The sequence below is a fragment of the Ursus maritimus genome, unplaced genomic scaffold (genome assembly GCF_017311325.1).
Source record: "Ursus maritimus isolate PB19 unplaced genomic scaffold, ASM1731132v1 scaffold_11, whole genome shotgun sequence".
NCBI classification, from domain to species: domain Eukaryota; kingdom Metazoa; phylum Chordata; class Mammalia; order Carnivora; family Ursidae; genus Ursus; species Ursus maritimus.
The window spans coordinates 66,593,862-66,618,025 of NW_024423453.1; the positions used below are offsets into that span (position 1 = coordinate 66,593,862).

Consider the following 24,164-nt stretch of genomic DNA (forward strand, 5'->3'; position numbering starts at 1 on the left):
GCTCTGGGGATGAAAGAACATGTACTTTATGTCCTGCTTTCCTAGAAGCTATCTGACTGGGCCTTGGATGCAAGTCAACACACCCTAATCTCCTATCTTGTACGCCCCTTGTAGCTTGAAGGTTTTCCAGGGTCAACCAGCTATGTGGATGCAGAGAGCATAGGGGTCACATCAACCTATATGGTCCCCCCCACCCCAGATACCCACTTCCAAACTTGTGCTTGCAGCTTGATTCTAGAAAGAAGCTCTCATGCCCTCCCTAGGGTAGAGTCTATGAATGTCTGATGCTCACCTCTGCTGTGTAGAGTTCTGTTTGGCATTAGAGCTCAGTGGCCCAGACATAAGCTCAGAGCTGCCTACAAGTTTACAACATGCAGTGAAAAGTCTTCAATGGGTACCGTCACCAAAGCCAGGCCAAAGACACCGTGAATGCTTCAGGAAGGAAAGTCGCTGGCGGGCCGGGCCAAGCAACTGCCTCCTTGAACATCTCAACACAGACACATCCCTGAAACAACCACATTTTGCTTTATTAGGCGTTCCATGGTAATATAACACAGAGTTCTTAAGGAATAATAAACACGAGACTTTTTTTTTTTTTACCATAATTATTTTGCCATTAAGACAGTGGTTACAAAAAAAAAAAAGGTACTCTCCTGGCTACACACATTATCAGCTTTAGCACTGAAAGTTCCTCCACTCATGGGTCACAATCACAATTCCAAGGATTAGAAACCATCTATTATTAAGTCCTACACTGTTTTAGAGCATCAAGTCACTGTAGTTATTCAGTTCGGAGACACTGTCCATTTATTTTAGCATTTACATGACATTCATTTAACAGACACACAAAGCAAGCCAACAGGTAAACATGCTTACACAGCCTGCGGAAATCTTCAGGTTTGAAATTGTTTTAAGAAAACAATCAAAATAACCAAAATCACCATGACCTGGTACAGGAAAAACAGGAAGACTCAGTGAATACTAAAAGAGCTGCAAGTGTTTCTTAGAATTGAAACAAAAAAAAAATTTTTTTCCAACTTGTTCAAATTTCCTCTAAGTGCAGGTGAGAAAAAAAAATATATTAAGTTAACCAATTATTCTTTAAAAGTGCAATTTACTTTTAAAATAACAAATAAACAACAACAACAACAACAAAAAGAAACCCCAACCATAACCCCAAAGGCAAAATGTGTGGTGAGACAAGTGTAATGATGTGACCTACTTTTCCATGTTACGCTTTACAAAAGCAGATTTGGTTCGATAAAAGCCTGCAAACGTTAACATTGCTTAAGAGAACCTGTAAACGCGTTTGGAAGGAAATGCAACACGAATCAGCAAAGACAGGGCCCAGCACGAAGGCAGCTAGCGGGAAGGGTCACGGAGACGAGGGTGGGGATGTGGACACAAGGTCACCTGTGGTCTCTACGGGGGCCACACGCTCGATTTGTAAGATCTTCTCCCCACGACAGCTCTGATGGGACATAACGCTCCTTCAACAGATTTTTCCCCTTACAAAGTAAAATGGACTCTAAAATTTCCCAAAGGTTTTCTGAGTTTAGAATGCCTCCCTATATGGCATTTTCCCCTCATCTGTGGTCTTGCTTTTCAAAGTTTCAGTCCTTTGGGGTCAAACGAAGTCCAGAAGCAGGTGGCTCCTCCTTCTGCTGTACTGTCAGAAGGTCAAGAGTAGCCTGCCGCTACATCACAGCGCCTACATCCTTCACGTCACTTCATCCCATCACACAGCCATCTTACCAGCTGACGTCATTACAAGAAGGGTGACTACAGTATAATAAGGTGTTTTAAGAAAGAGAGACCACATTCACATAACTTTTGTTATAGTATGCTGTTATAATTATGCTATTTTATTATTGTTGTTGTTAACCTCCTACTGTGCCTAATTTATAAATTAAAGTTTATCACAAATACGTATGGGAAAAAACCATAATATGTATCAAGTTTAGTACTATTCGCGATTTCAGATATCCACTGGGGGTCCTAGAATGTATCCCCCGTGTAGAAGTACTGCATGATATCTTCCAAAATAATTGAACAAGAAAAAATATTTTTTGCCCCGAAGTGAGAAGCCCCAGCATGCTCTGGAATCCCAAAAGATACTTAGCTGGGCAACAGCAGGCCCCAGGGTCAGACTCCTACCAGCTCAACACTGAGCTGGTGGCTAGCTTGAGGCTGACTGGTTCACTTGGGTCATGGGGCTAAATTTACAGATTTGTTCATGTCTTTCTTTAGCTAAGTAGCATGCATGGAGGAAAAAACTTATGTCTTACAGCCTCAGGTTTCTGCAACATCTCTGTACTGTTTGAGGTTCTATTCTGAGCCCACAGTGATAGTGTGGGTAGTTCAGCCCTTTGCTGCACCTGGAAGCATCCTGAACTCAAACACATATCCTGGTGGTGGCGGGTGGGTAGCACCAGTCATATATGGACTATAGTTGCAATGACAAAGCTCAAACCCTTCCAGGCAGGTTCTTACGACCACAATAAAAGAGGAGACCTGGTCATCTGAGAAGACACAGGGGGACAGAGAGAAAAACATGGGTCTCAGAGACAAGGGCTGAAGGAAACACAAAGAAAAGGACAGATGTGAAAAGAGAGAGAGAGAGAGAGCAGAAAAGATGTTAAGAAAGGAGAAGAGAATCCTCAAAAAGGTAATCTGCAGCAAAATCTAGGCCAAAAAGAAAACCTGCCCTTTATCAACAGTTGACCCAGAAGATGATGGAATGCAATGTGGACATTTTGGAGCCTCTCAGGAGGGACACGAGTTTGCCAACCACCCTGAAGCAGCTCGACGGTTACATAATTGCATCATTAGGATGTCCAGTTCAAACCCCTTGTATTAATATTGAATTAGGCTTCCCAATTTAGTATGTAAAAAAACCAAAAACCAAAAAACAAAACTACTCTCCCCCCTCCCCCACCCACTCTCTCCCCAAACCCACAAAGAAAACTTTCAAAAATTTAAAAAGAAAAAGGCAGCTCTGGGCAATTCACTTTATCTTCCCCCCGCCCCTCCCCCCACGAAAAGGAAGACGGTAACAAGAACAACAGAGGTTAAAGATGAAAAACGCCCTCGTTGTGATTTGCTTTGTTTCGCATGTCTGCGTGTTGGATGCAGTTCCGTGTATGGGGTCGGTGGATAGACTTGGGTGTGATACTCCTTAGATGTATAGGGAAGTGGGTGAGCAAAATCAGTGACTCCGGGTGAGGGACGGAGTGCAGGGCCCGAGAGGGAGCCCCATGAACTGGCTGCCCCACAGTAACTATCACAGGCTCTTAAAAAAAAAAAGTTAGGAAGGAAGTCTCCGAATGTCCTCAGGTGTCCCATCCCCCATCCCCAAGTAGGCTGCGGACCCGGGGCCTCTAGCCCAGGCTGGTGATGTTGGCACGGCCACCAGGGGGAGCCACAATGCGCTGGGTGGTGCGGCGGGGAATGTTGTCGTCAATCTGAGCACCTGGAGAGGAGACACGGGTGGGGTCAAAAACAGTCACACGAGTTCCCGCGAGTTCCCGCTCTAAACCAAAACAGCACACCCCAGGAGAAAAAGGGCCAGGCCCATACTCTGTCCCTCTCTGAAAACCTCACCACAAGTTTAAACTACAAAAAAGGGACCCACCTAAAATAGCCAAAGAAATTGCGGACCCTGTAAAGCAGTCCTTGCAAAAGCTGGTTGGGCCCCTTACTTGAAAGAGTAGAACTATATACAAAATAACACACCATGTTTTAGCTGTGACTGACTGAGACTACATCCTGCCCGTACCCTCATTAGTCAGGCTGAAGGATTTGTACAGCCTTCTCTCTGGCATTCTGTTCCCCCAACTCTGTACCTCTGTTGTGTAATCAAGAAGAGTAATGATGCTTCCTTAGATTGGAATGGCCTCGTCAGATAAAAGAGCACACACATGATTATGCCCATTTTACTCTCTGACAAGACTAATGTTTGTTATTTTTAAAATTTCTGAAAATTGGTAGGGGTGCCTGGGTGGCTCAGTCAGTTAAGTGTCTGACTCTTGGTTTTGGCTCAGGTCATGACCTTAGGGTTGTGAGATCGAGCCCTTCGTCGGGCTCTGCACTGTGTGGAGCCTGCTAAGATTCTCTCTCTCCCTCTGCCCCTTCCCCCTCTCTAAAAAATAAAAACGAAAAATAACAATAAAAGTTTTGAAAAGTGGTAATCCATATATGGTATACATGGTAATTTTCTGAAACCTAGCATATCTGACAAGAAAAAAAAATCTGGGGCGCCCGGGTGACGCAGTCGTTAAGCGTCTGCCTTCGGCTCAGGGCGTGATCCCGGCGTTCTGGGATCGAGCCGCACATCAGGCTCCTCCACTGGGAGCCTGCTTCTTCCTCTCCCACTCCCCCTGCTGTGTTCTCTCTCCCTCCCTCTCTCTCTAATAAATAAATAAATAAATAAATAAATAAATAAATAAATAAATCTTTAAAAAAAAAATCTATCAGAGTAACTGTTTCTTTAACGTGCCATTGAGATTTGGATACTTATCTGCGGCTCAGGGAGCTTGAAAAGTAGGTTTCTAGCTATAGGCCAAATGGAGGACCAGAAGTTTCAAGTAAGGAAGCCTGACAGCCTGGTCTCACCTTCACTGACATCACATGTTTTATCCACACAAATAACTAACAACTACCAGATGGCTCTGTTGTGAGCACTTTACATGCATGTTCGCTTACTTAACCCTTGCGACAGCCCCACGAGGTAGCTGCTACTCTCACGCCCATTCTGCAGACGAGGGGACTGAGGCACATCCGCATCTGGCTACAAAGTTCAGCTATTCAAGCTCCGGACGCCACAAGCTGAGCTACAACGATATACTGCATACGTGGGGGCAAAGAGAATTCAGAAATACCACAACACCCTTTTCTAGGATGGACACACCACTTTGGAGAAATGTCCTCTTACTACACCGGGTTCTATACATACAGAGTGTGCACAGCATGACATTATACATGATGTAAACCTATGTCAAGATTCTGAAACCCGGGGCGCCTGGGTGGCTCAGCCGGTTAAGCGTCTGCCTTTGGCTCAGGTCATGATCCCAGGGTCCTAGGATCGAGTTCCACATCAGGCTCCCTGCTCAATGGGGAGCCTGCTTCTCCCTCTGCCTGCCACTCCCCCCTACTTGTGCTTGCTCTCAAATGAATAAATAAAATCTTTTAAAAAAATAATAAAACCTTTAATTAAAATTAAAAAAAAAAAGATTCTGAAACCCAACTGATCATTTCGTAGGCATTACATCTCTGCGGATATTAGTCTTTCCCACGAGTATCACTCCTTTGCAGGTCTGCCCCTTTAACAAAAGCGAGCCTCGCCTGCTCCACGAGCACAGCCCTGCAGAACCGGGCCCTATAACCAAACCATAACCGTACCAGACAAGCTGAATCCAGACTGGTGCAGGTTCCGGACAGGTGGGGCCTGCTGCTTGGCAGGAGACGTCTTAGCCGAGGAAGCCGGAGTGACTGTCTTGGGTGTCACAGACACCTCGCACACGGGTCCGTCGTACAGGCCACGAGGAACCCCTCTCAGCTCTGCCAGCTGCAAAACACAAGAGCCCGTAACTCAGGCCACGTGCACCAAGGACATCTCCCTGGCAACTCTCCAGAGGGGGGTAGGAACGGCAGTTAGGACAGGCCTGTGGGATAGAGGGCTCCCCTTATGGACACACGCTGTGGGGGCAAATGTCAGCAAGGAGTCAGCCCCTACCACTCCAGGCTACAGCTCCCCCAAGGTGAACCTTGGGTAGCTGATTACTCTACAAAAACTAACATTTCTTTCCATTTCCCCCCAAGGCACTTTAACTTACACCCGAGGCCGAAACTCCAAACATGCTGTGAAGAGATTTGGTCTCACATTCAAGATCTGGTCCCCAACTTTCTTTTCAATCTCACTCTTTGTAATTCCCTCACAGCTCCGTCCATTCTCGCCCTCATAGTCCCCAAGCACCACTGCCTTACCATGCCCTGAATACACTCCACATCTTCCATGCTCATGACATTCTAATTCCCTTGTCTCCCTTCTTTGACTTCTCAAACTCCTACCTAACCTTCAAAACCCAACTCAAAATGCCCTCTCCCCATGACACTTTCCCCTGTAACTCCACAGCAATGGCTGCCTCCTCTGAGCCTCACTATACACTTCTCATCTCAGCACATACCAGTCTTACTTGATTCTGGCTGGCTGTGGACATACCTGACTCATCCACTGGTATTCTGAATTCCAGAATTAAAAAGATCATGTATCCCTTATTCTGGAACCACCCCCTCCTCCATACCCATCTCAATATTCTAACTCAAAGTGCTTAGTCAGCATGTATGGAACAGAATTTAATCCATAACAAAAACAATTTGTAAGATCAAAGCTACTCACTCTGCTCCTTGCCTTGATGCGCTTGTAAACAAAATCAGGGAAGGGCTTCCGGGGGATGTAGCGCCCAGAGCCTTCAGTAACATGAAGGGTGCCATCCTCCAGGACGATCTTCCCCTGGCTGATGACCACCAGTGGAGAGCCACGGCACTCCATGCCCTCGAAGATGTTGTACTCGAGAGACTAGGAAGAGAGAACACATAAACTTTAGCATGTACCCTGCCCAAGATCTCACAGACAAAAGAAAGGCCCAGAGATGAACTTCCTGTCCCAACTGGCGACCCCAGCAGGCACTTAATCTCTCTGTCTTGATTTCCCTGTCTAGAATACGGAATCACCTTTTCTGCCTCTCAAAAATCTGGGGGGAAAATAGTTGAACAAAAAAACCATGTGGAAAAGTATGAGGGTTTGTAAATGCTGCACAAATATAAAGAAGTGATTCCTCGTATCAGCAGCAGCTTTGTCCTCACTGACTCAAGCTCCCATCGGGCTAAAATCCAAAGATCTTCTCTGACCAAGTTCTAAATTTCAAAATGGGCCCTCCATGAGCAGGTTTTCCCACTGGCTTTCCTGGTTTTCCAATCTGTTAGCAACGTGGTTCAACGGCAGCCCCTGAATGAAAAGCCTGTGGGAACTCGAGCCATGCCTTCGATAAAATGTTGACGTCTAGTTAACTTCCGGAACCACGCAGCTGTCCTTTTAGCTTCAAGCTTTGCAGAGTGACATATCCGTGCATCCTCTTGGAAAACAGGCAGGATCTTCATGTGCATGTGAGTCTGCTGTGGCAGAAGGGCAACAGGAAAGAGGCGACACTAGTCTCCGTGCCACAGTCCCACCCCCAGCTTTGGTTCGCCCCGTGCTCCTTCCCCAGGTCCCACAATGCCCCACGCTTCTTCCTGCCTGTCCTGTTCCCGGGCACGAATGACTGTGGCTGCAGAATTCACAGGGAGCTCTCACCAGGGAAAGCAACGTGGCCTTCTGGGAAAAGTCAGACAGGTTATCAGCATTAAGGAGTCAGTCTGTGAAGAAAGAGCTGTAATGGGTCAGTGTGGTTCAGGAGAACCTTTCTGCCTGGCACAGTGGCTCAGAAGGATGGGGAAGCTCTGGGCTGGCTTCATAGCTCGCGTTCAGCGTCAGAATGACAGCACTGAAAGGCTCTTGGCACTGCTCTGAGACCCCAAGAATCCTGTGGAAGCTACCCAAGGAATGAGGCAGAGACATACCTGCAGGCCGGGGGGTGGGGGGGAAGTGTGTGTCCCCAAGTCTGGGACTGTCTTTCATCCATTCGAAGACACTCATCCCTGGAATCAGTATATGTCTCACAGCAACGGAGCTATGCAACCCTTTGTCAGTCTACACGGAACTGAGCTCTGCCAGCAGGATCTGGGATCTGGCTTTGCTTTCCCCACTGGCCCGGGGGATTACCACACTGGGGCCATTTCACATTAAATGCTTGGCTTGGCATTCTTCTAGACCACGGTGGCAGTAGGCATTCAAACCACCAAAGTGCAGGAGGACCGGCTTGCAGCTCATCTTCTCAGGAGACATTTTTGCCTGTTTGGCACGAATGCCCATGTTGAGGCACACGAGATTCTCTGTCCCCCTTTCTCCAGGTCAGAGTCACCTCTCAGTTATCCTATGCAAAGCACAGGCGAGCCCTAGGTATCACAGTCTATCTGTACAAGAGTCTCGTAGCAGACTCAGACTGCTGTGTCTTCTTTCACGGTAGAACACGAACTCAGGGAATAGCTTCAAACTGAAAGCACCTCAGATTTGGTGAAATCCAGACATTGTGTGTGGAACTGAGCAGATCACTTGAATCCCGCCTCAGAACTACAAGTTCTCCGTCTGCCTCTTCCCCGAGGCTTACGTGAATATGACAACACAAAAGCAACATACATGTGTAGACCACACTGTCAGAATCCTGTCATCTCTGACCTTTGACGGGGTGTGTGTCATCCTGAGGGCATCAAGCCCCATCTTTTATTCCGCACCTGTGCCTACGTTCTAACAAGCTCCCTTTGCACCCTACTGGAGGACTGGCGGCAACTCTGGCCATGGGGCCATCCACCCTGGGTTCGTATCCCAGGTCTAACACACCCCGGCTGTGTGACTTTGGACAGTCCCTTACACTCCTAAGACTCCGCTCCAGGGATAAAGCCCGCCCTGCAGGACTGACACTAAGATTCAAGGAAATAAAACGAACAAAAGCGTCCACCATGGTATTTGGCACAGATTAGGCATTTAGGAAATGCTCGCTCAGCCACTGTCTGGTTTTTTTTTTATTGTCCTTTCACAATAAGACTGCAAACTCTTTAATGACAAAGCCATCATAAGACGCCTATGTTGAGTTTAATTGCCTGTAAATGACAGATCACAAATGCCTAGAAGGGCTTGGAGCCATCCCCCATTTTTAAAAGATGGGAAGAACCAGCCCCATGAATCTACGTGACTTAAAATTAACAAGCCCAAGTTCTGACCGCAGCTCGGGGTACACAGAACTGACTCTCTGTCAAACCGTGAGGCACTGAGGCTTTGTTGCTCACCCGGTGTAGCTATTTTTAACCCCTACATCCAACCCTGGCTCCCTAAAATGACTCATCTGGCTGGATGCCTGAGAAGCCCGAGCCGAGGCTTAGCAACGGGGCTCAGTAATAGTTAGCTAAATGCTCCAAATTAAAGCTAATTAGCCCAGTGGTATGAAACACTGTATTACGCAGGGAAGCCTCTCATTTGTATTTTCCCGGATGATTAATGCTGCACAAATGTGTTTAGCATGGACTCTCTGAATCAGGTGAGGACAGAACAGAGGCACTTCCCTTACACCGGGTTGACTGGAGGCAAAGGCAGGGCAGTGCTATTGCTCCGGAAAGGGTTGGGAGTGATGTATGAATGGCAGAATCTGTCTTCTTGAATCACCTCTCCCTCGCATCCTCTCTTCTGCCACCGTAAGGGCTCCACATGCAGACTCCTTAGCTTCAATAATGAGTCCCGTTCACCCATCCCCTCTGCAGAAGGGACTGCCAGGGAGGGGAAGCATTCTCTCCATCTAAGCCTGGCCAAGAGGCTGCAAATGCACTCTGGTAGGGAAGAACCCTGGACAATTTGGGGTTCTAATTCTGGCTCTACCACAAAATAGCTATGTAACGTCAGACTGGTCACTTAAGCTCTCGAAGCTTCCGTTTACTATCTTCCCACTAAGTAACTGGGGTAACGGTGCCATCTCTTTACTGAGAAGGCCCCATGAAGAGTAAATGGGACTGTGTTGTTAACTCACATGAACACGTAGGTTCCCTGGGCAGGTCCCTAGGATCTCTGCCCACAGAGGCCATTCTGGACCTCCAAGAGGTTGTGATCTAAGTTACAAGTAGGTGTGGCTGTCGTGCTATGCTGTGAAGCTAAGCCAGCCAGTGGGGAAGGAGGGAAAAAGTCAACTCAAAGTCAATTCATTCCTTTAGGATCACAAGAGCATCTGTCATTGAGGTTTTTGTCCGGGAACACTGACATGAGAAAGCAGTGGCCTGAAAGAATAAAAGTGTCCAGTGGGCATCTCAGGAGTGGTCATCTGAAGGTTTGTTGTGGGTTCCTTGTGGCATGAAAGGTGCTGCCCCCAGCCATTAAAATGGGAGGGTGCCTGACTTCTAGAAGCTTCTGATGTCCTGGCATGACTGTGGAGCCTCTGAAGGTCTACAGACAGAGACTTCTACCTATAAAGAACTCCAAAATGCTGAGAAGAGTAACAGTCTTACTGTCCTGACCGAAGATAAGAAGATAGCTTTTTTTTCCCCTCAGTAAATTGCAAGTTATAATATATCCTGGGGAAAAGTTCATTCCTATCACAGCAAGCTCTTTCTGGGGACTCTCCCTGCCTCAGTCCCTTTCTGGGACTATAATTCGTTTGGGATTGGGTCCATGCAGTTAACAGGACTTACGCTGTTGTGGGTCTTGGCAGAGATGGTTTTAACACTGTCGGGGTCCCAAATGACCAGGTCAGCATCGGATCCCACAGCAATACGGCCTTTCCGAGGGTAAAGGTTGAAGACTTTGGCTGCATTCGTGCTGGTCACAGCCACAAACTGGTTCTCGTCCATCTTCCCGGTGACCTAAGGAGTAACACACACACACACACACACACACACACACACACACACACCAAGAGCAAGTTAGAAAGTTGAAGGGTGGAACACTACTTAGCAAAAATAGGAATATGCTTTAGATACACACAACAATTCGGATGGATGTTAAGGGCACTGTGCAGAGTGAAAGAACCAATCTCAAAAGGCCACATACCATACGGCTTTATTTCTAGCCCTTCTCAAAATAACAAAGTTACAAAGATGGAGGACAGACAAGGGGCGAGGTGGGGATTCCTCCAAGGGGTGAGGGGTCAGTGCGACTCTCCCAGGACAGCACAAAGGGGGTTTTTGTGGCAATGGAGGAAATCTGGGTCTTGACTGTGGTGGTGGTTCCATGACCCCACATATGGCAAAATGACACAGAACCACACGCACACATTGCAACACTGTCACTCTGTGGGCCTGGATATGGTGCCATAATCAGTGAGACCGGAAGAAGGGCACACAGGACCCCTCTGTCTTGTCTTTGTTAACTTCCTCTGAATCTATAATTATTTCAAAATGAAAAAAAAAAAAAAAAAAAAAAGTTGAAGGGGCTACAGTGCCTCTTCAGGAAACGTCGCTTGGCTTGAACGACTGTTCTTTTCACAAGCACGGGCGCAGCCCTAGGCTTCCAGTCTGGCCCCGCCAAAGGTCCCAGGCCAGTGTCCTGCTGTCGGAGGTAGGGACCAGTCCCGCTCTCCTCACAACCTTCCCTGCAGTTCCTTGTCTCTACCGCTTGTGCTCCTCTTCGCTTTAAATACAGGAGCTGAGGAAATAACTGCCTATTTCTGAGTTAGGGAGCCCACTCTGAAGCTACTAGAAAAATGAGCAAAGGAAATGAGCAGGTATTAAGGGAGAGAGAAATACAAATGGATACAAATGGCCAGTAAGGACATGAAAAAGAAATTCACTGTAACCAGTAACCGAAGAGATTAAATGTAAAACAAATTCACCAGCCGGATCAGCAATACTTCCTTTTTGCTGATGATAATACCAATTTGGACCTAATGGAAGAAGACGGCATTTACTGCTGGCAGCATACAAACTGGTACATTCGTTCTGGAAGGAACTTTGACAATACATAGCAACAGCCTTAAAAATATACACACCCTTTGACCCACCCTTTGAAGTGGTATCACTTCTAGAAATTTTCCTACAAGCATCATTAAAGATCTGTCCAAGGATGTGTAAACAAGATGCTTGTCCCAGAAAAAACAAAAAAAATCAGAAACAACATCAATGTTCAAAGAATGACAAATGAATTCTAATCCAGCATTAAGATGGAATCTTCTGCTACTAGTAAAGACCAAGTTTTTCAAGTACATTTAAGGATGTGGAGACATTTTCATGATACACTGTTTTCATAAAACAGGCCAAAAATAGTATTGATTATCCTAGTGTTACTTACACACCCACATACATACATATCACATACATACACGTGTGCTCTTGCACTGACAAAAACTGGAAGGACGTTTGCCAGAATGTTCATCGCGGTTATCTGAAAGATGGTGTGATGAGGGATTTTTACTCACTTTCTTATTCTTTTTGGAATAAGGATATATTGTATCCATAATCTACAAAAATCATTAAGAATCAGAAAACCTGTTCTGTTACTACGTTTAAAACACTGAAAATGAAAGAGCCCAAAGGACCCTGAAAGGTCAGTGTACATTTCAGCAGGCCGGCCAGAAGCCTGCAGTGGGCAGAAAGGCTAACTCCAGAGAGCCCAGAAGACAGTTTTAAGGAAACGGACTCCATTTCCCAGAGTGGAAGATGGACCGAGACTGTCACCAGGTTGCTAAGAAAGTTTTTTCCTGACTGACCAAAAAAAGTCCTATTTTAGAGTCTCTGGGTTTTTTTTTTTTTCCAGTCTCCACTGATACACAGAGGACAACGATAAGAAATATATATGTAATATTTAGGAGGAAATGACCTCTAAGGAGCAGTCCTGGATTCTCAAACTGAAAAAACACTGTCCCACAAGTACCGGCTTCTAGAATTTTCTCCACTGCCATTTCCAGGCCTCCATGAGACCCATGACCATGAGACGAGGAGGTGGGGGCAAGCTGACACCAGTCCAAGAGCGAGGCCCCTGCTCCTTACCACAGCCTTATCCCAGATGACGGACATCCGCTCCTCAGTGCCATTGGTGCCTTCAGGGATCAGGGTGAAGTTGTCCTTCCCTACAGCCTTCTGGGCAGTGTTGAATGTACAATGGGCACTGCCAGTGACCTGCAGATCTCCGCTGGAAGGAAAACACACAGTCGGCTTTTAACTAATCTTCAGCTTCGAATCATCCTTGGACAGATTTTTTTAATTTGCCGAGTGACTGAAAGTTTTTGAAATAGCCTATCCTCCCCCCTCAGGAGACAGGACGTTCAGGAGGAAGTGACATGGTACTGAAGCTTCGTTATAATGCTGTGTATCTAAATCCATTCTGTGAGGTATCTTATCTTCGGGTGACACTGCACGTAGTGGAACCCTTCTGATACCTCATCCCTGCTGTTGACTTTCAAGATGGCCCAGGTTTTATCTGGAATTTCCCCATAGAACAACGTCAGCGCGATAATCCCTCGTTCCCGCGTAGTGATCTGAGTTTCGAGAACAAAGGTCTCTCTGTGTGCAAGCCTGCTTTTGCCCACCAGGCTGTACCCTGATGGGTCAGTCGGTCTGGGGAGAGGCTGAGAATGGGGAGCGTGACCAGGTCGTCAAGACTCACCAGGACAGCAAGGAGTTCAGAAAGTCCGGAGTGGTCGGATCAGGGCTCAGGGGTGGGGAGGTGACAAAAGCAGCAGCCTTGGCCCAGTTCTTGCTCCAGTAGTGGGAGCCATCAGTCCCCAAGCTGGCGGTGATGGGCTCACCATACACCACAGTTCCTGACAAACAGAAAGACAAGGCTGAGTACTCACGATACGGCCGGGGAAGAAAACCACCCTGGTGGGAATCACTACCCGCCTGGCCCCATGCCACAGGCTCTCACCATCCCCTCCAAGGAAGCGCCAGAGCCCTCTCGCAGGTGAGGACACTGATGGCCAGATACCTCCACCAGCCAATGTCACCAATCCAACGTGTGCTCCCCAAGATTCCCCCTTCAGGCCCCGCTCCTCTCAACACACTCTTCCACCTCTGACCCTGCTGATTCCCATGTCTACTAACAATCTCCTGCTCACACTGCACCCAAGCACCCAGTCCCAAATGCCGTCTAGACTCTGTTATTGGAGTGATCCACGGCACCTCAAGCTTAACCTCGCTGCTCACAAAACACTTTCCCTGCTCTCCCAACATTGCCCCATTGGCTCCCTTTGCACTGCCCAATTCTGGCTCCTGGGCTGAGAGAGGAAGCTAGACATGAGATCAGTGGGCTGAAGCATTTGAGAACCCGTCTAGAGCCCTCCGGATGGGTTCCAGAGACAGCCTGGATCCCTGAGTCACTACCTGACTTGGTAAGACTGAGAAATGAAGGGCCCTGCAGTGTTACACTGCTGAGATGTCAGTGTTTCCAGAAGCTTAGCTTAACTTAATACATCGTCTGAGAATGTCAATTCTCTGGTGCTCACTCAAATCATGTCCTCCTCTGTCTGTTTCAGTGCAACCCAGAAAATTGGGAGTCATAAAATCACCGAATGCCAGCACTTTGACACCTTAAACACATCCTTCCCTGCCACCTCCCCCCCCCCATTCCTTCCCTTCCATCAGGCCTTCTTCCTTTCTCCCCAGCTCATTCCAACAGAGCCTCCCATTCAGAGTTCAGACTTGCTTTTGCTTCCCCATCCCTCCGCTCATTCTCCACGACACCTCCAGAACGATCTTCCCGCGCCAGTCTCTTGCATAAACTCCTCCTAGGCAGCCCTTCTGCCTTCAAGGATTGAAACAAACTCCCCACAGAAGCATCTAATGCCCTTCATCATCCAGCTCCGTATCAGAGTTCATCTCTTCCTCAACACTGTCCACAACTCACCCGGTCCTCCCCTCTAATAATCCAATAATCACCCAGTTTTGAATTTTCTGATTCTCCACTTGATGGGAGAATTCCTGAAGAAAATGAGTGCCTGCCTGCACACAGTAGGCACTCAATGCATGTGTGTCACCCTGACGAAAGGATGTAATACCTCATTAGCCCAAGGCATCAGCGCTGGAATTTGACCTCAGCCAGCCTCAACCACCACCAGGAATGCACCTCTCCTCACCTCCTCCCAGGGCACACAGGGCTGACCCACCCCCACAGCAGTCCCCACGGGGTTCCCTCTTCTCTAAACACAGGGCCCTCAAGGCCAAACACTTCCCAGTCAGGAATGCACCTCCTTTCCTCTCCCCAGCCTCATCCAAGGACTTATCTCTTGATAATACCACAACACCCTCCCTTGCTGCTCCAGAGCAGGGCTCCTCCCACGGCCCCCTCTAGCCTCAGGAATTTCACAGAGGAGCGGCTCTCCCTCCCGCCAAGGGAGTGTTAGAAGCCAGGCAGGCAGCTCACTTGAGAAAATCCGTAACAATCCCCAGGCAGGAGGGCCGGTTCCAGAACCCAGGCGAAGTCTCACAGAGCAGGAAGCCCCCAGGCAGAAAAGGGCCAAAGCTCAGAATCACCTGGAAGGGCTCCTGAGTTCCTGACCTACTCAAAGCCTCCCAAGCAGGATTTGGTCCGAGGAGCCAGCTGGGCAGCTGCACAAACTGCTCCAGCTCATCCCCAAGTGGAAATACACTGCACAATGAGAAGCCTTTAGGGGATGCCAGCGCCATTCTAAGTGCAAATGGCCGAGCAGACCAGCACTGGGCCCCGGGCTCTCACAGGACCTCAGGCTCCCAGCTTTTGGTTTCCAATTCATCAGGACCTGGCTTGACCCAGCCAGGTCTGGAGGTCCCGCTCCTGCCCAAGCACAAAGCAGAGATCTCTGTCAGTCATTAGGGAACCAAAGGATCCCACTGTAAAGGTTTTCCGGTTCTGTGGACATGAATAGGTTCGAGAGAGCACAACGCTCAGAGAACAACAGTGGTTAGACCATCTTTGAAAATCTGTGGGCAAGCATAAACATTTTCCTGATTTTCCTCTAACTTGCTCTTGCTCATCCTCTCCCTGAAGCTCTTGTACAAGGAGCAGCTGGTTCCTGTAACACCACCTGGATCCCACAAGTGTGAGTGCCCTTGACCGTGGCCTTTATCTCATGCTGCGAAATACAATGCAGACTTGGGGGGGTGCTCCCGTTCTCTCTGTGCACAGGAACACGCACCTCCCCGCAAAGGGATGAACCCAGCCTGCAGCCCCCGCAAAGTCCAGAACTGGGTCGCAGCTTCAAGGCCATCGTGGACCAGGACATGCCTCCTTAAACCGAGGCTGGGCAGGACTCCCGGGCCAGGGCTGAGCTAAGAGGGGGATCCTGGAGAAGGAGGGACACATCTTGTGGTTCATTTCTGCTTTGTTCTGTTCACATTCCAAGGGATTCAGGGTCCTTGCTGGCTTTTGATTGATTTCTTTAGTCCCCAAAGACAGGGCAGGAGTTAGGCCATCCTGTAGAGGGCCTCCACCTCCAGGGAGATGTGGGACCACAAGTGGGGGGCTCTGTCTCCCAGCACCTTCCCAGGGCACTTCTCCCATTTTATAAACACCGTACCGGAGGGCACCGTGGATGAGCTTTCGGACTTTAATCCGGCCACAGACACCACTAAACTGTGTGCCAGAAAGAATTACCAATAATAATAATAAAAAAACATGAAATAAGCTGAAATGGCCTTTACGCCCTCCTCTAAACACACTGCTGACTCTCTCTTGGCGGCAGTTAGACCTTCATGATTTTCTTCTCCAGGCTTACTGGAGTCTAAACTGAAGGATGTGACCCCGAGCCAGCCTTTGGCAGGCTCCCTAGGATGGCCGGGAACTGCAAGGCCCTGGGGGTGGTGTTTATTCACCACGAGCCTGAGGCCTGAGTGCATTCATGAAGAGTAAATGCAAGGCTGGGGTTTAGAAATGTTTGACAGCTCCCGCTCGGGCAGTTAAGTCATTTCCCATGAACGAGAACCAGGAGGACAAATCCAGAGAAGAAACAATGGGAAACCATGTATGTGTATTTCAAAACGCAGCCACAAAAGCACAGTGAAAAACCAAAAGGGACAGGGACACAGACACACACACACACACACACACACACAACCATTCTCCCTCTCCTCTCAGAGAGCCCAGGCCAGAATTCAACAGCCTAGGGCCCCTCCACAGATAACCCTGTGGGATTTGGGCACCAAAAGTGGTTCCAGAACAGAATCAAAAGTTTTCTGAATTGGTCCTGGGGTTTCTGGAATTACCTCTCTAATCTGATTTGATTTAAAGGCACGAATGGCCCTATTCCTGGTGGTAAAGAGAGCACTGCCAGTCCAGGGCGTGTTGGTGCAATAGAAATGCACAAAATAGCACCACTGAATACTCCTCTCAAATACTTCTCCTAAGAGACTAAGTTTGGGTTGACCGTGGATTTGATTCCTTAGAACATTTCTGTCAAACTGAGTCTAACGAGGTTGGCTGATTGTTCCTAATTACACTGGACAAAGTGGCGAAAGAAAAGGATGAGTCCAGGGATTTGAACTCCCAGCCCAAGCGCTATAGAAATGAACCGAAAGTTTCTATGTCTGCCCTGAAAGGGAGCCTTATGTCCAGTAGTCTTAGAGTTCAGATGGCTGGAAACCAACCCGAGTCTCATTCTGCAAGTGGCTACACTGTAAGACGCACTGAAGCCCCAAGCTGCCAAGGGCACTGACTGGGAAGGAAGTCTGCCTCTAGACAGCCTCGGGCTCAGGCTGCAGCAGCGAATCTTCCCTGAGTCTCCAGGCCTGCCTGCCCACCCTGTGGATTTCAGACCTCACAGCACCCACAGCCACGAGAGCCTGTTCCTTAAGACCAATCAATCTTCTCTCTCTCCCCTCTCCTCCCTCTCTCCCTCCTTCCTTCCCTCTCTCTCCCCACCCCCTCTCCCTCTCCACATATATATATGGGCTCTGTTTCTCTGAAGAGCCCTAACCCAGATGTTGGTGAGAGTTTATGACATTCACAAGCCAACCCCTATGCTACTCGTCGGGTCAAGATCCTTAGGTTGTGCATTAGTTTAATGCTAAGACTTCATCCCCAAGGTGGGGTGGTCCTCACAGGCCCCATGAACACAAGTTTCTCATTACACCAGAGCCATTCTGATTGACCCACAGGGCATAGGAAGTTTTGGCTCCAGTCTGGGTTCCCAGGGTTTGACATGCCTCAGAGTCACCAGATGTTCTAAACATTTCCGCATCTGAGTTATAGCGGTGGGGCGAGGGAGGAGGATGGAGAAGGACATCCGTCAGATGAGTTACCAGGCACTGTCTACACACCACCATTCATACACAGAAGGCACCACAACCACACTGGAGTCCATTCGTGGACAAAGCAGAGTCTGAGGGAGCCATTTCTGGAGAAATCCCCACACTGGGCTCTCAATGAAAAGAGAGGTGGCCAGGAGTCTGAACTATGGGCTGGACGATCTGGGGCAAGATATTTACTTTCTGCATTTTAACTGCTCTTCCATGAAACAAGCCTATTAAATCGACCAAAGTCTAAGTTCTTTTGAAGGATAAAAATTGCCCCAAATATTCTTCTCCGGGCTGTGTCTTCATTTCCTTATCTGCAGAAGGAGGATGATGATACTCGGCCCTGCTGACGGACACAGCACAGAGGGGACAGCCCGAGCAATGCAGTCTCTCCGGAAGATGGGAAGATGGCAGGTGGTCGTGCTGGGTCAAGTGCACATAGAAAATACTCTCATGTACATTCATCTCACATCCTCACTCGCCTATACCTCCTGTCTTTGATTTAGGAACAGCAGGTTTCTAGTTGGGGAGGCACATGGGCGTTAATAAGAAAACATAAAATCATGATCTTTCAACCGCTCCCACTGTAGAGAAATGTCGAGTCCCCTTATGCAGCCTGACCTCCCTGAGGCAGGTGGGGTGTGTCTGTAAACAGTGGCCCCTTCCTCTGTGTTCTAGCCATACCTGGTTTGCACCTCTTTTATAACACTGACCAATTCCCATTGTGACTTTCTATCCAAGTGTCTCACCCCGACAAGTGAAAGAGCTGAGGGCTGGGACCATGTCTCGCCTCCAGCACAAAAGCCTGCAGGATCACATAATAAAAGTTTGCTGAATGAACGAAGAATCTCTCCATTTTACAGATGAAGAAAAGGAGCAGCAGAAAGTTGGCAGCGCCTTGATACTTGCTACCAGGGACCAGCAGAACCAACCTGAAGCAGAAAAGAATCCTTAGCAGAAAACCCCTAGCCTGGGTCAGCAGGCGTCCTTGCTGTACTTCTTTTTTTTTTTAAAAAAAAAAGATTTTATTTATTTATTTGACAGAGAGATAGAGACAGCCAGTGAGAGAGGGAACACAGGCAGGGGGAGTGGAAGAGGAAGAAGCAGACTCCCAGCAGAGCAGGGAGCCTGATGCGGGGCTCGATCCCAGGACTCCGGGACTACGCCCTGAGCCGAAGGCAGCCACTTAAACGACTGCGCCACCCAGGCGCCCCCCTTGCTGTACTTCTAACCAATGTTTTACTCTTTAATCATGAGAACAGTGGGTACAGCTATTATATGTCTTTACATACAGCAGCTCAGTTAGGCACCACCTTCACCGTACAAGATGTGTCACTATCGCTAGCCCCTGCCCTTGCAGATGGGAAAATGAGACCTAGCGATGGTAAAGGAGCTACCCGGCATCACATGCTCGTGCACATGAGCTGGGATTTGATCCAGGACAGGACACTGATCCCGGAGCGCAAATGTGTAATAAAACCTTATCCTGTTTTCCTTCTTGGTTGTTTGGGAATCTTTGCTTCTCTATTATACACAACTCTACTCGGTGACAAGCTCCAATTTCTACCAGGTTTGTTAAGAAACTAAACCCCAACAGGGCGCCTGGGTGGCTCAGACGGTTAAGCGTCTGCCTTCGGCTCAGGTCATGATCCCAGGGTCCTGGGATCGAGCCGTGGCATCGGGCTCTCTGCTCAGCGGGAAGCCTGCTTCTCCTCCCTCTGCCTGCCGTTCCCCCTCCTTATGCCTGCTCGCACTCTCTTGCGTCAAATAAATAAAATCTTAAAAAAAAAAAAGAAAGAAAGAAGAAAGAAAGAAAAAGAAACTAAACCCGATCAGATACCAACATTGCTCATATTAAAATAATCTCAAAACAGGAAGGTAATTCAGATACCTGTGTGGATCTTCAGGCCTGAAGTCAGGCACCTGACAACCAAAGCCCAATCCCACCACTCATTAGCTCTGAGTTTTGGTTTGCTCAGCTGCAAAGTAAACCAAAGTACAAAAATTCCTGCCCAGGCTGCCTCCCTAAGTTGTTTTGATGATGTTCCAACAAGATGGAAAGAGCCTTAAGAGCTCACCAGCAAGCAAGACTCTCTCATTCTTGCTCATTAGCACCTAAATGCACCGGAAATTCCTTTCTGGCAGCTCAGGCCCCTCTAAAGCCAAGGGTTTCACAGACTAAAGGGGTCGGTTTGAATGGAAAAGCCACAACCATGATGCAGGCACCTGGCAACTCACGAGGAAGGTTCTGGAACAAATAGACTGAGAGGTAGTCCCGTCTTAGTGCTCACTGCCCAATACACACACAGGGTCAAAGTCCTAAAGACGACAGAGGGACATCATCAGGCACTGAGGTGAGAGTATTAGAGCAGGACTGGACTCTACAGTAACATACTCCAGCTCTGCCTCTTCAAATAAGGAAACTGAGGCACAGGAGGAAGTCCCAGCACTGCTGGCAAGGCTGGCTTATTGGCCAGGACTCTGCACCCCAGACCAGGGGCAGCACCACCTGCCATGGCCAGGGACTCATGAGAGACTGACTCCTCCACCCTCCGATTCGGACAAGCGAAAAGTCTGATTCAGAAAGCAGGTTCTCAGGTTTTCCATAATGTTAAATGGAACGTTTAATTATATTAAAATTATGGTAAAATGCTTTATGCCCTATGCCCCATAAGACTCTTAACTCTTTGCTTATTTTTATCACCTGGGTACAGTCTGGTTCCTAAAATAAATAAAGCTGCCCACTAACTTCCCCTTTTCAGTTGGCCCAAACTGTGCCAACTGTCCTCAGGCTCCCAGCAAGCAGCGGTTCTGTGATCAGTGTTGGGGGCTGAGGCCGAAGCAATCGTGTGCCCGGGTGACACAGGGTCCAGGCGAGGAAGCATCTCCTAGAAAACAACTCAATGCTGATTCTGAGTAGATGCTGTTACTTGGGTGAATGTTCCTATATTTCAAAAAGGCAATTCCTACTAGCTGCCAGGAGAGGGCAGGTGTCCAGGAAGATAGGAACGCAGCAACCGTGCGCGGCCAAGCGTCAGGACAGAGGCCGCGGGAGAGCTCCAAGAACCCTGGGGAAGGAGCTGCTGGGTCCGTCTGGAAGCCACCCTCTCTGGGGACAAGCTGACTCAGTGGTCATTGAGCAATCTGTTCTAGGTCTCGCACCGAGTCACCCACCGGTGAAAAACTCCGACAGCCCTCCTTCTCCATGCAATCACATCCCGCAGAGAACTAGAAACAGAAGCATAGAGGTCAAACTGCTCCCTTCTTCCCAGAGAAAGAAAAACACAGAGAGAGATAAAGGGATAGAAAGAGAGTGAGAGAGAGACAGACCAGGAGAAAGCTAGACAGAAATCGAGAGAAACGATCAGGCCAGGATGCACGATCACAGCTACGCGCTATCAGGCTGTCCGTGGAGCTAGACTCCCAAGCACAGGACACGTGAGCGGTGTGATTACTCAAACTCACGGTCAACGGCAGATGACAAGAGGGTTCTGCCGCATTCATAATGTATAAGGTGCACCACGGACCTGCCTTCGGAAGCAGCAGGGGAAGCTGTACTTAGTAAATTAGTTTCCAAGAACCTTCTCAATGGACTCCCGTGTGCTTACAGAGTGCCAGCCTCAGCCCGGCATATGTCAATAGAATTTACAGGGAGTGACTCAAGCACCAGGAGAACTAGACACGAGGAGGCCCGGGGCAAACATCCCCTGCCCTATGCGCCCACAAGACTCTCTTACCGACCCGGGCAGAATCACTACCAGCCACGGAGCGGGGACTCATTTTGCAATAGAACGTTCCCCAGAAGGATTCTGGGGCAGATGGAGACTGACGCCATCTGTGTATGCGCCTAGTCTACTGAGACCGCATCGAGTTCAGTCCAACTTCTCTATCGACGCGGGGGCCAGAGGGAAATGTGCCTGCCCACCCACTCTTGGCTGTGCGCGGCTTTAAATAGACAGCAACAGGGCGGCCGCAGCGAACAGACGGAGAAACTGGAGCTCCCTGCCTTGCTCGGCAGTAATTAGGTTAATGCTGGAACGTGATGAACGCAGCCCACTTGGCATGCAGGTCTTGAAAAGGAGCCTTCCTCCCTCCCAAACCCGCCCGCAGTTAGACAGCCGGTCAGGCAACACTTACCCTTTTTCCGGGCCTGGGCGATGACTTCGGCCGCGCTCTTGCTCATCACCTTGGTGACGTACAGGGGGCAGTTGGTCTGGTTGGCAATGGTAATCGAGCGATTCACGGCTTCAGCCTCGACCTACGGAGGAGCATGTGGACATGAGAATTGTACCCAATCCGCGTCCATTCCACGAGCCCATCTTTACCCTCAACCCACAGAGAGAGGCCAAGAGGAACGAGAGGGCACCGTGTCCTCAAGGTGCTGCCCTGAGTGGCCCCGCAGGTGAGGGGATGGGCCTTTGCCCGTGTCACTCAATACTGATGGGTGGAAATGATGGGGCAATTCCTTCCTACACCTCGTGAGTGGCTGGAAGGGTGCCCAGGAAACCTACACCATCAGCATCAGCCTGGAGTTGATGAGAAATGCAGATTCTCAGGCCCTTTCCGGACCCACCGGGTCAGTAACTTTGGGGCTGGGACCCAGAACACGGGTCTTAATAGCTCTAGGTGATTTCTATGGTTGCTCCTATGAGAAAACCACCAGGCACAGAAACAGAGTGCTCCCCGGTCAGTGCGTTCCTTCCAGCTGCAGGGTTTTAAGTCAAGCCACCCAGTGATGAGATTTTCGTGCTTGGGCTTCTATCTGACACCCACAGATGGACCCAAGGAACAAAGCAACCTCACAGGGCTCTGGGAATGGAGCAGGCAGATTTGTGTCAAGCAATGGTCTTCAGTATGGGAAACACGTCCATGGCTGCCCAGGCTGGTACAACCTTCAGCGGGAGATGGGAGAGCTGCTCCAATTAATAATATGATTCTTTAAACCTGATGCTTCAATAAATAATATTCCAAAAATCCCAAGTGATTACTGCTAACTACCTGACCAGGTAAGACGACTGAGATCAAGGTATACCCCATAGAATGGGCAACTGCTGAACACGTGAAATGGTAGAATAATGGATCTCCCCAGATCCTGGCAGAAACCGTGGCTTCAACTCCTCGTGGCAGGGGGCTGGGTTGGACTCAGATTTTTTGTACCTTCTGTGCCCCACCCCCAAGAGTTCCCAGTGTAGTGCCTGGTACACACAGCAGTCACCCCAAAATGTTTACTGAACAAATAAATTACCTTATTGTATGTTTAATGGTTGAAGCGAAGCTGTTCCATACACAGCTGCTACTTTTCGTAAGACATAGCTGAGCTCCTAACTGAATTATCTTAGCTAACCAAGTTTCTACAGGAGCTTGGCCAAGAGCTGAAGTTCTATAATTGCATTAACCGGTAATCTAATTTAATAAACGAAGACAACTTCTTTCACGTTGGCCCTTTCAGGCATCAACTATGTGAAGAGAGAGGTCTCAAAATTCAAAGGCAAACCAAACGGCTCTTGAAAAAGCTCATTAAACATCCAAATGTTTTTAATTCCTGGAATAGCTGAGCCATGGCCCTCCCTCTCCGTGACTCCAGTTACAACAGAAGTGCCTCTGGCCCAGGGAAGCACAGAGGAGGGATGGCCTGAATCTCTGCGGTCACTTCAAGAGTCCACAGTGTGAAGCATGGAAAAGACTCCTCTAGAAGCCTCACAGCTTCCCAGGGGCGCCAATGACTACCCAATTAATTGGCCCAACACCAGTACTTCTCAAAGTGAACAGAGGCACTATTAATAACTGCATGGGAGCAATGGGCGTGGACTGGGACTGTCCTGGGTGAACTAGAATGTGAAATCAGACTAATTAGGAAGCAAATGGAGCGGAAGTGCCCGTTCTATGGGGGGCCCTACCCTGTAGGACTGGCTTCCCAGGGCCCTGTGTGGATTCGCTCATCCGCCGTGAGGTGAGGGCTGACCCCTCCCCTGCTCCAGCACATGCCCCAGTGAGGACACAGGCCTAACTACAAGATTACCTCATGGAAAGAGAAGGTCACTTAAACCCCAAGTCTCTGTGTTCCACCCAGAAACGTGGAAGATCGACATTTACCCTTGCGTGTGTACCTGTCCACGCCCCTTACGCACAGTGAACTGATTTAAATAATACCAACTTAAAATATAATGAGGGGCGCCTGGGTGGCACAGCAGTTAAGCGTCTGCCTTCAGCTCGGGGCGTGATCCCGGCATTATGGGATCGAGCCCCACATCAGGCTCCTCTGCTGTGAGCCTGCTTCTTCCTCTCCCACTCCCCCTGCTTGTGTTCCCTCTCTCGCTGGCTTTCTCTAT

The 24,164-nt window shown here is 48.7% G+C and overlaps 1 protein-coding gene across 1 annotated transcript in view; it reads right to left on the reverse strand.

Moving 5' to 3' along the window:
• Positions 1 to 506: 506 nt before the first annotated feature.
• Positions 507 to 24,164, reverse strand: part of LOC103673286 (dihydropyrimidinase-related protein 2) — a 68,501-nt gene continuing 44,843 nt past the window's right edge. The window contains exons 8-14 of the mRNA XM_008702048.2: positions 21,973 to 22,093; positions 13,235 to 13,391; positions 12,619 to 12,760; positions 10,327 to 10,497; positions 6,398 to 6,577; positions 5,401 to 5,566; positions 507 to 3,472 (exon numbers count right to left, since the gene is read on the reverse strand). Of these exons, the coding sequence (XP_008700270.1) occupies positions 3,381 to 3,472; positions 5,401 to 5,566; positions 6,398 to 6,577; positions 10,327 to 10,497; positions 12,619 to 12,760; positions 13,235 to 13,391; positions 21,973 to 22,093 (1,029 nt within the window). The 3' untranslated portion in view covers positions 507 to 3,380. The remainder of the gene's footprint in view (positions 3,473 to 5,400; positions 5,567 to 6,397; positions 6,578 to 10,326; positions 10,498 to 12,618; positions 12,761 to 13,234; positions 13,392 to 21,972; positions 22,094 to 24,164) is intronic.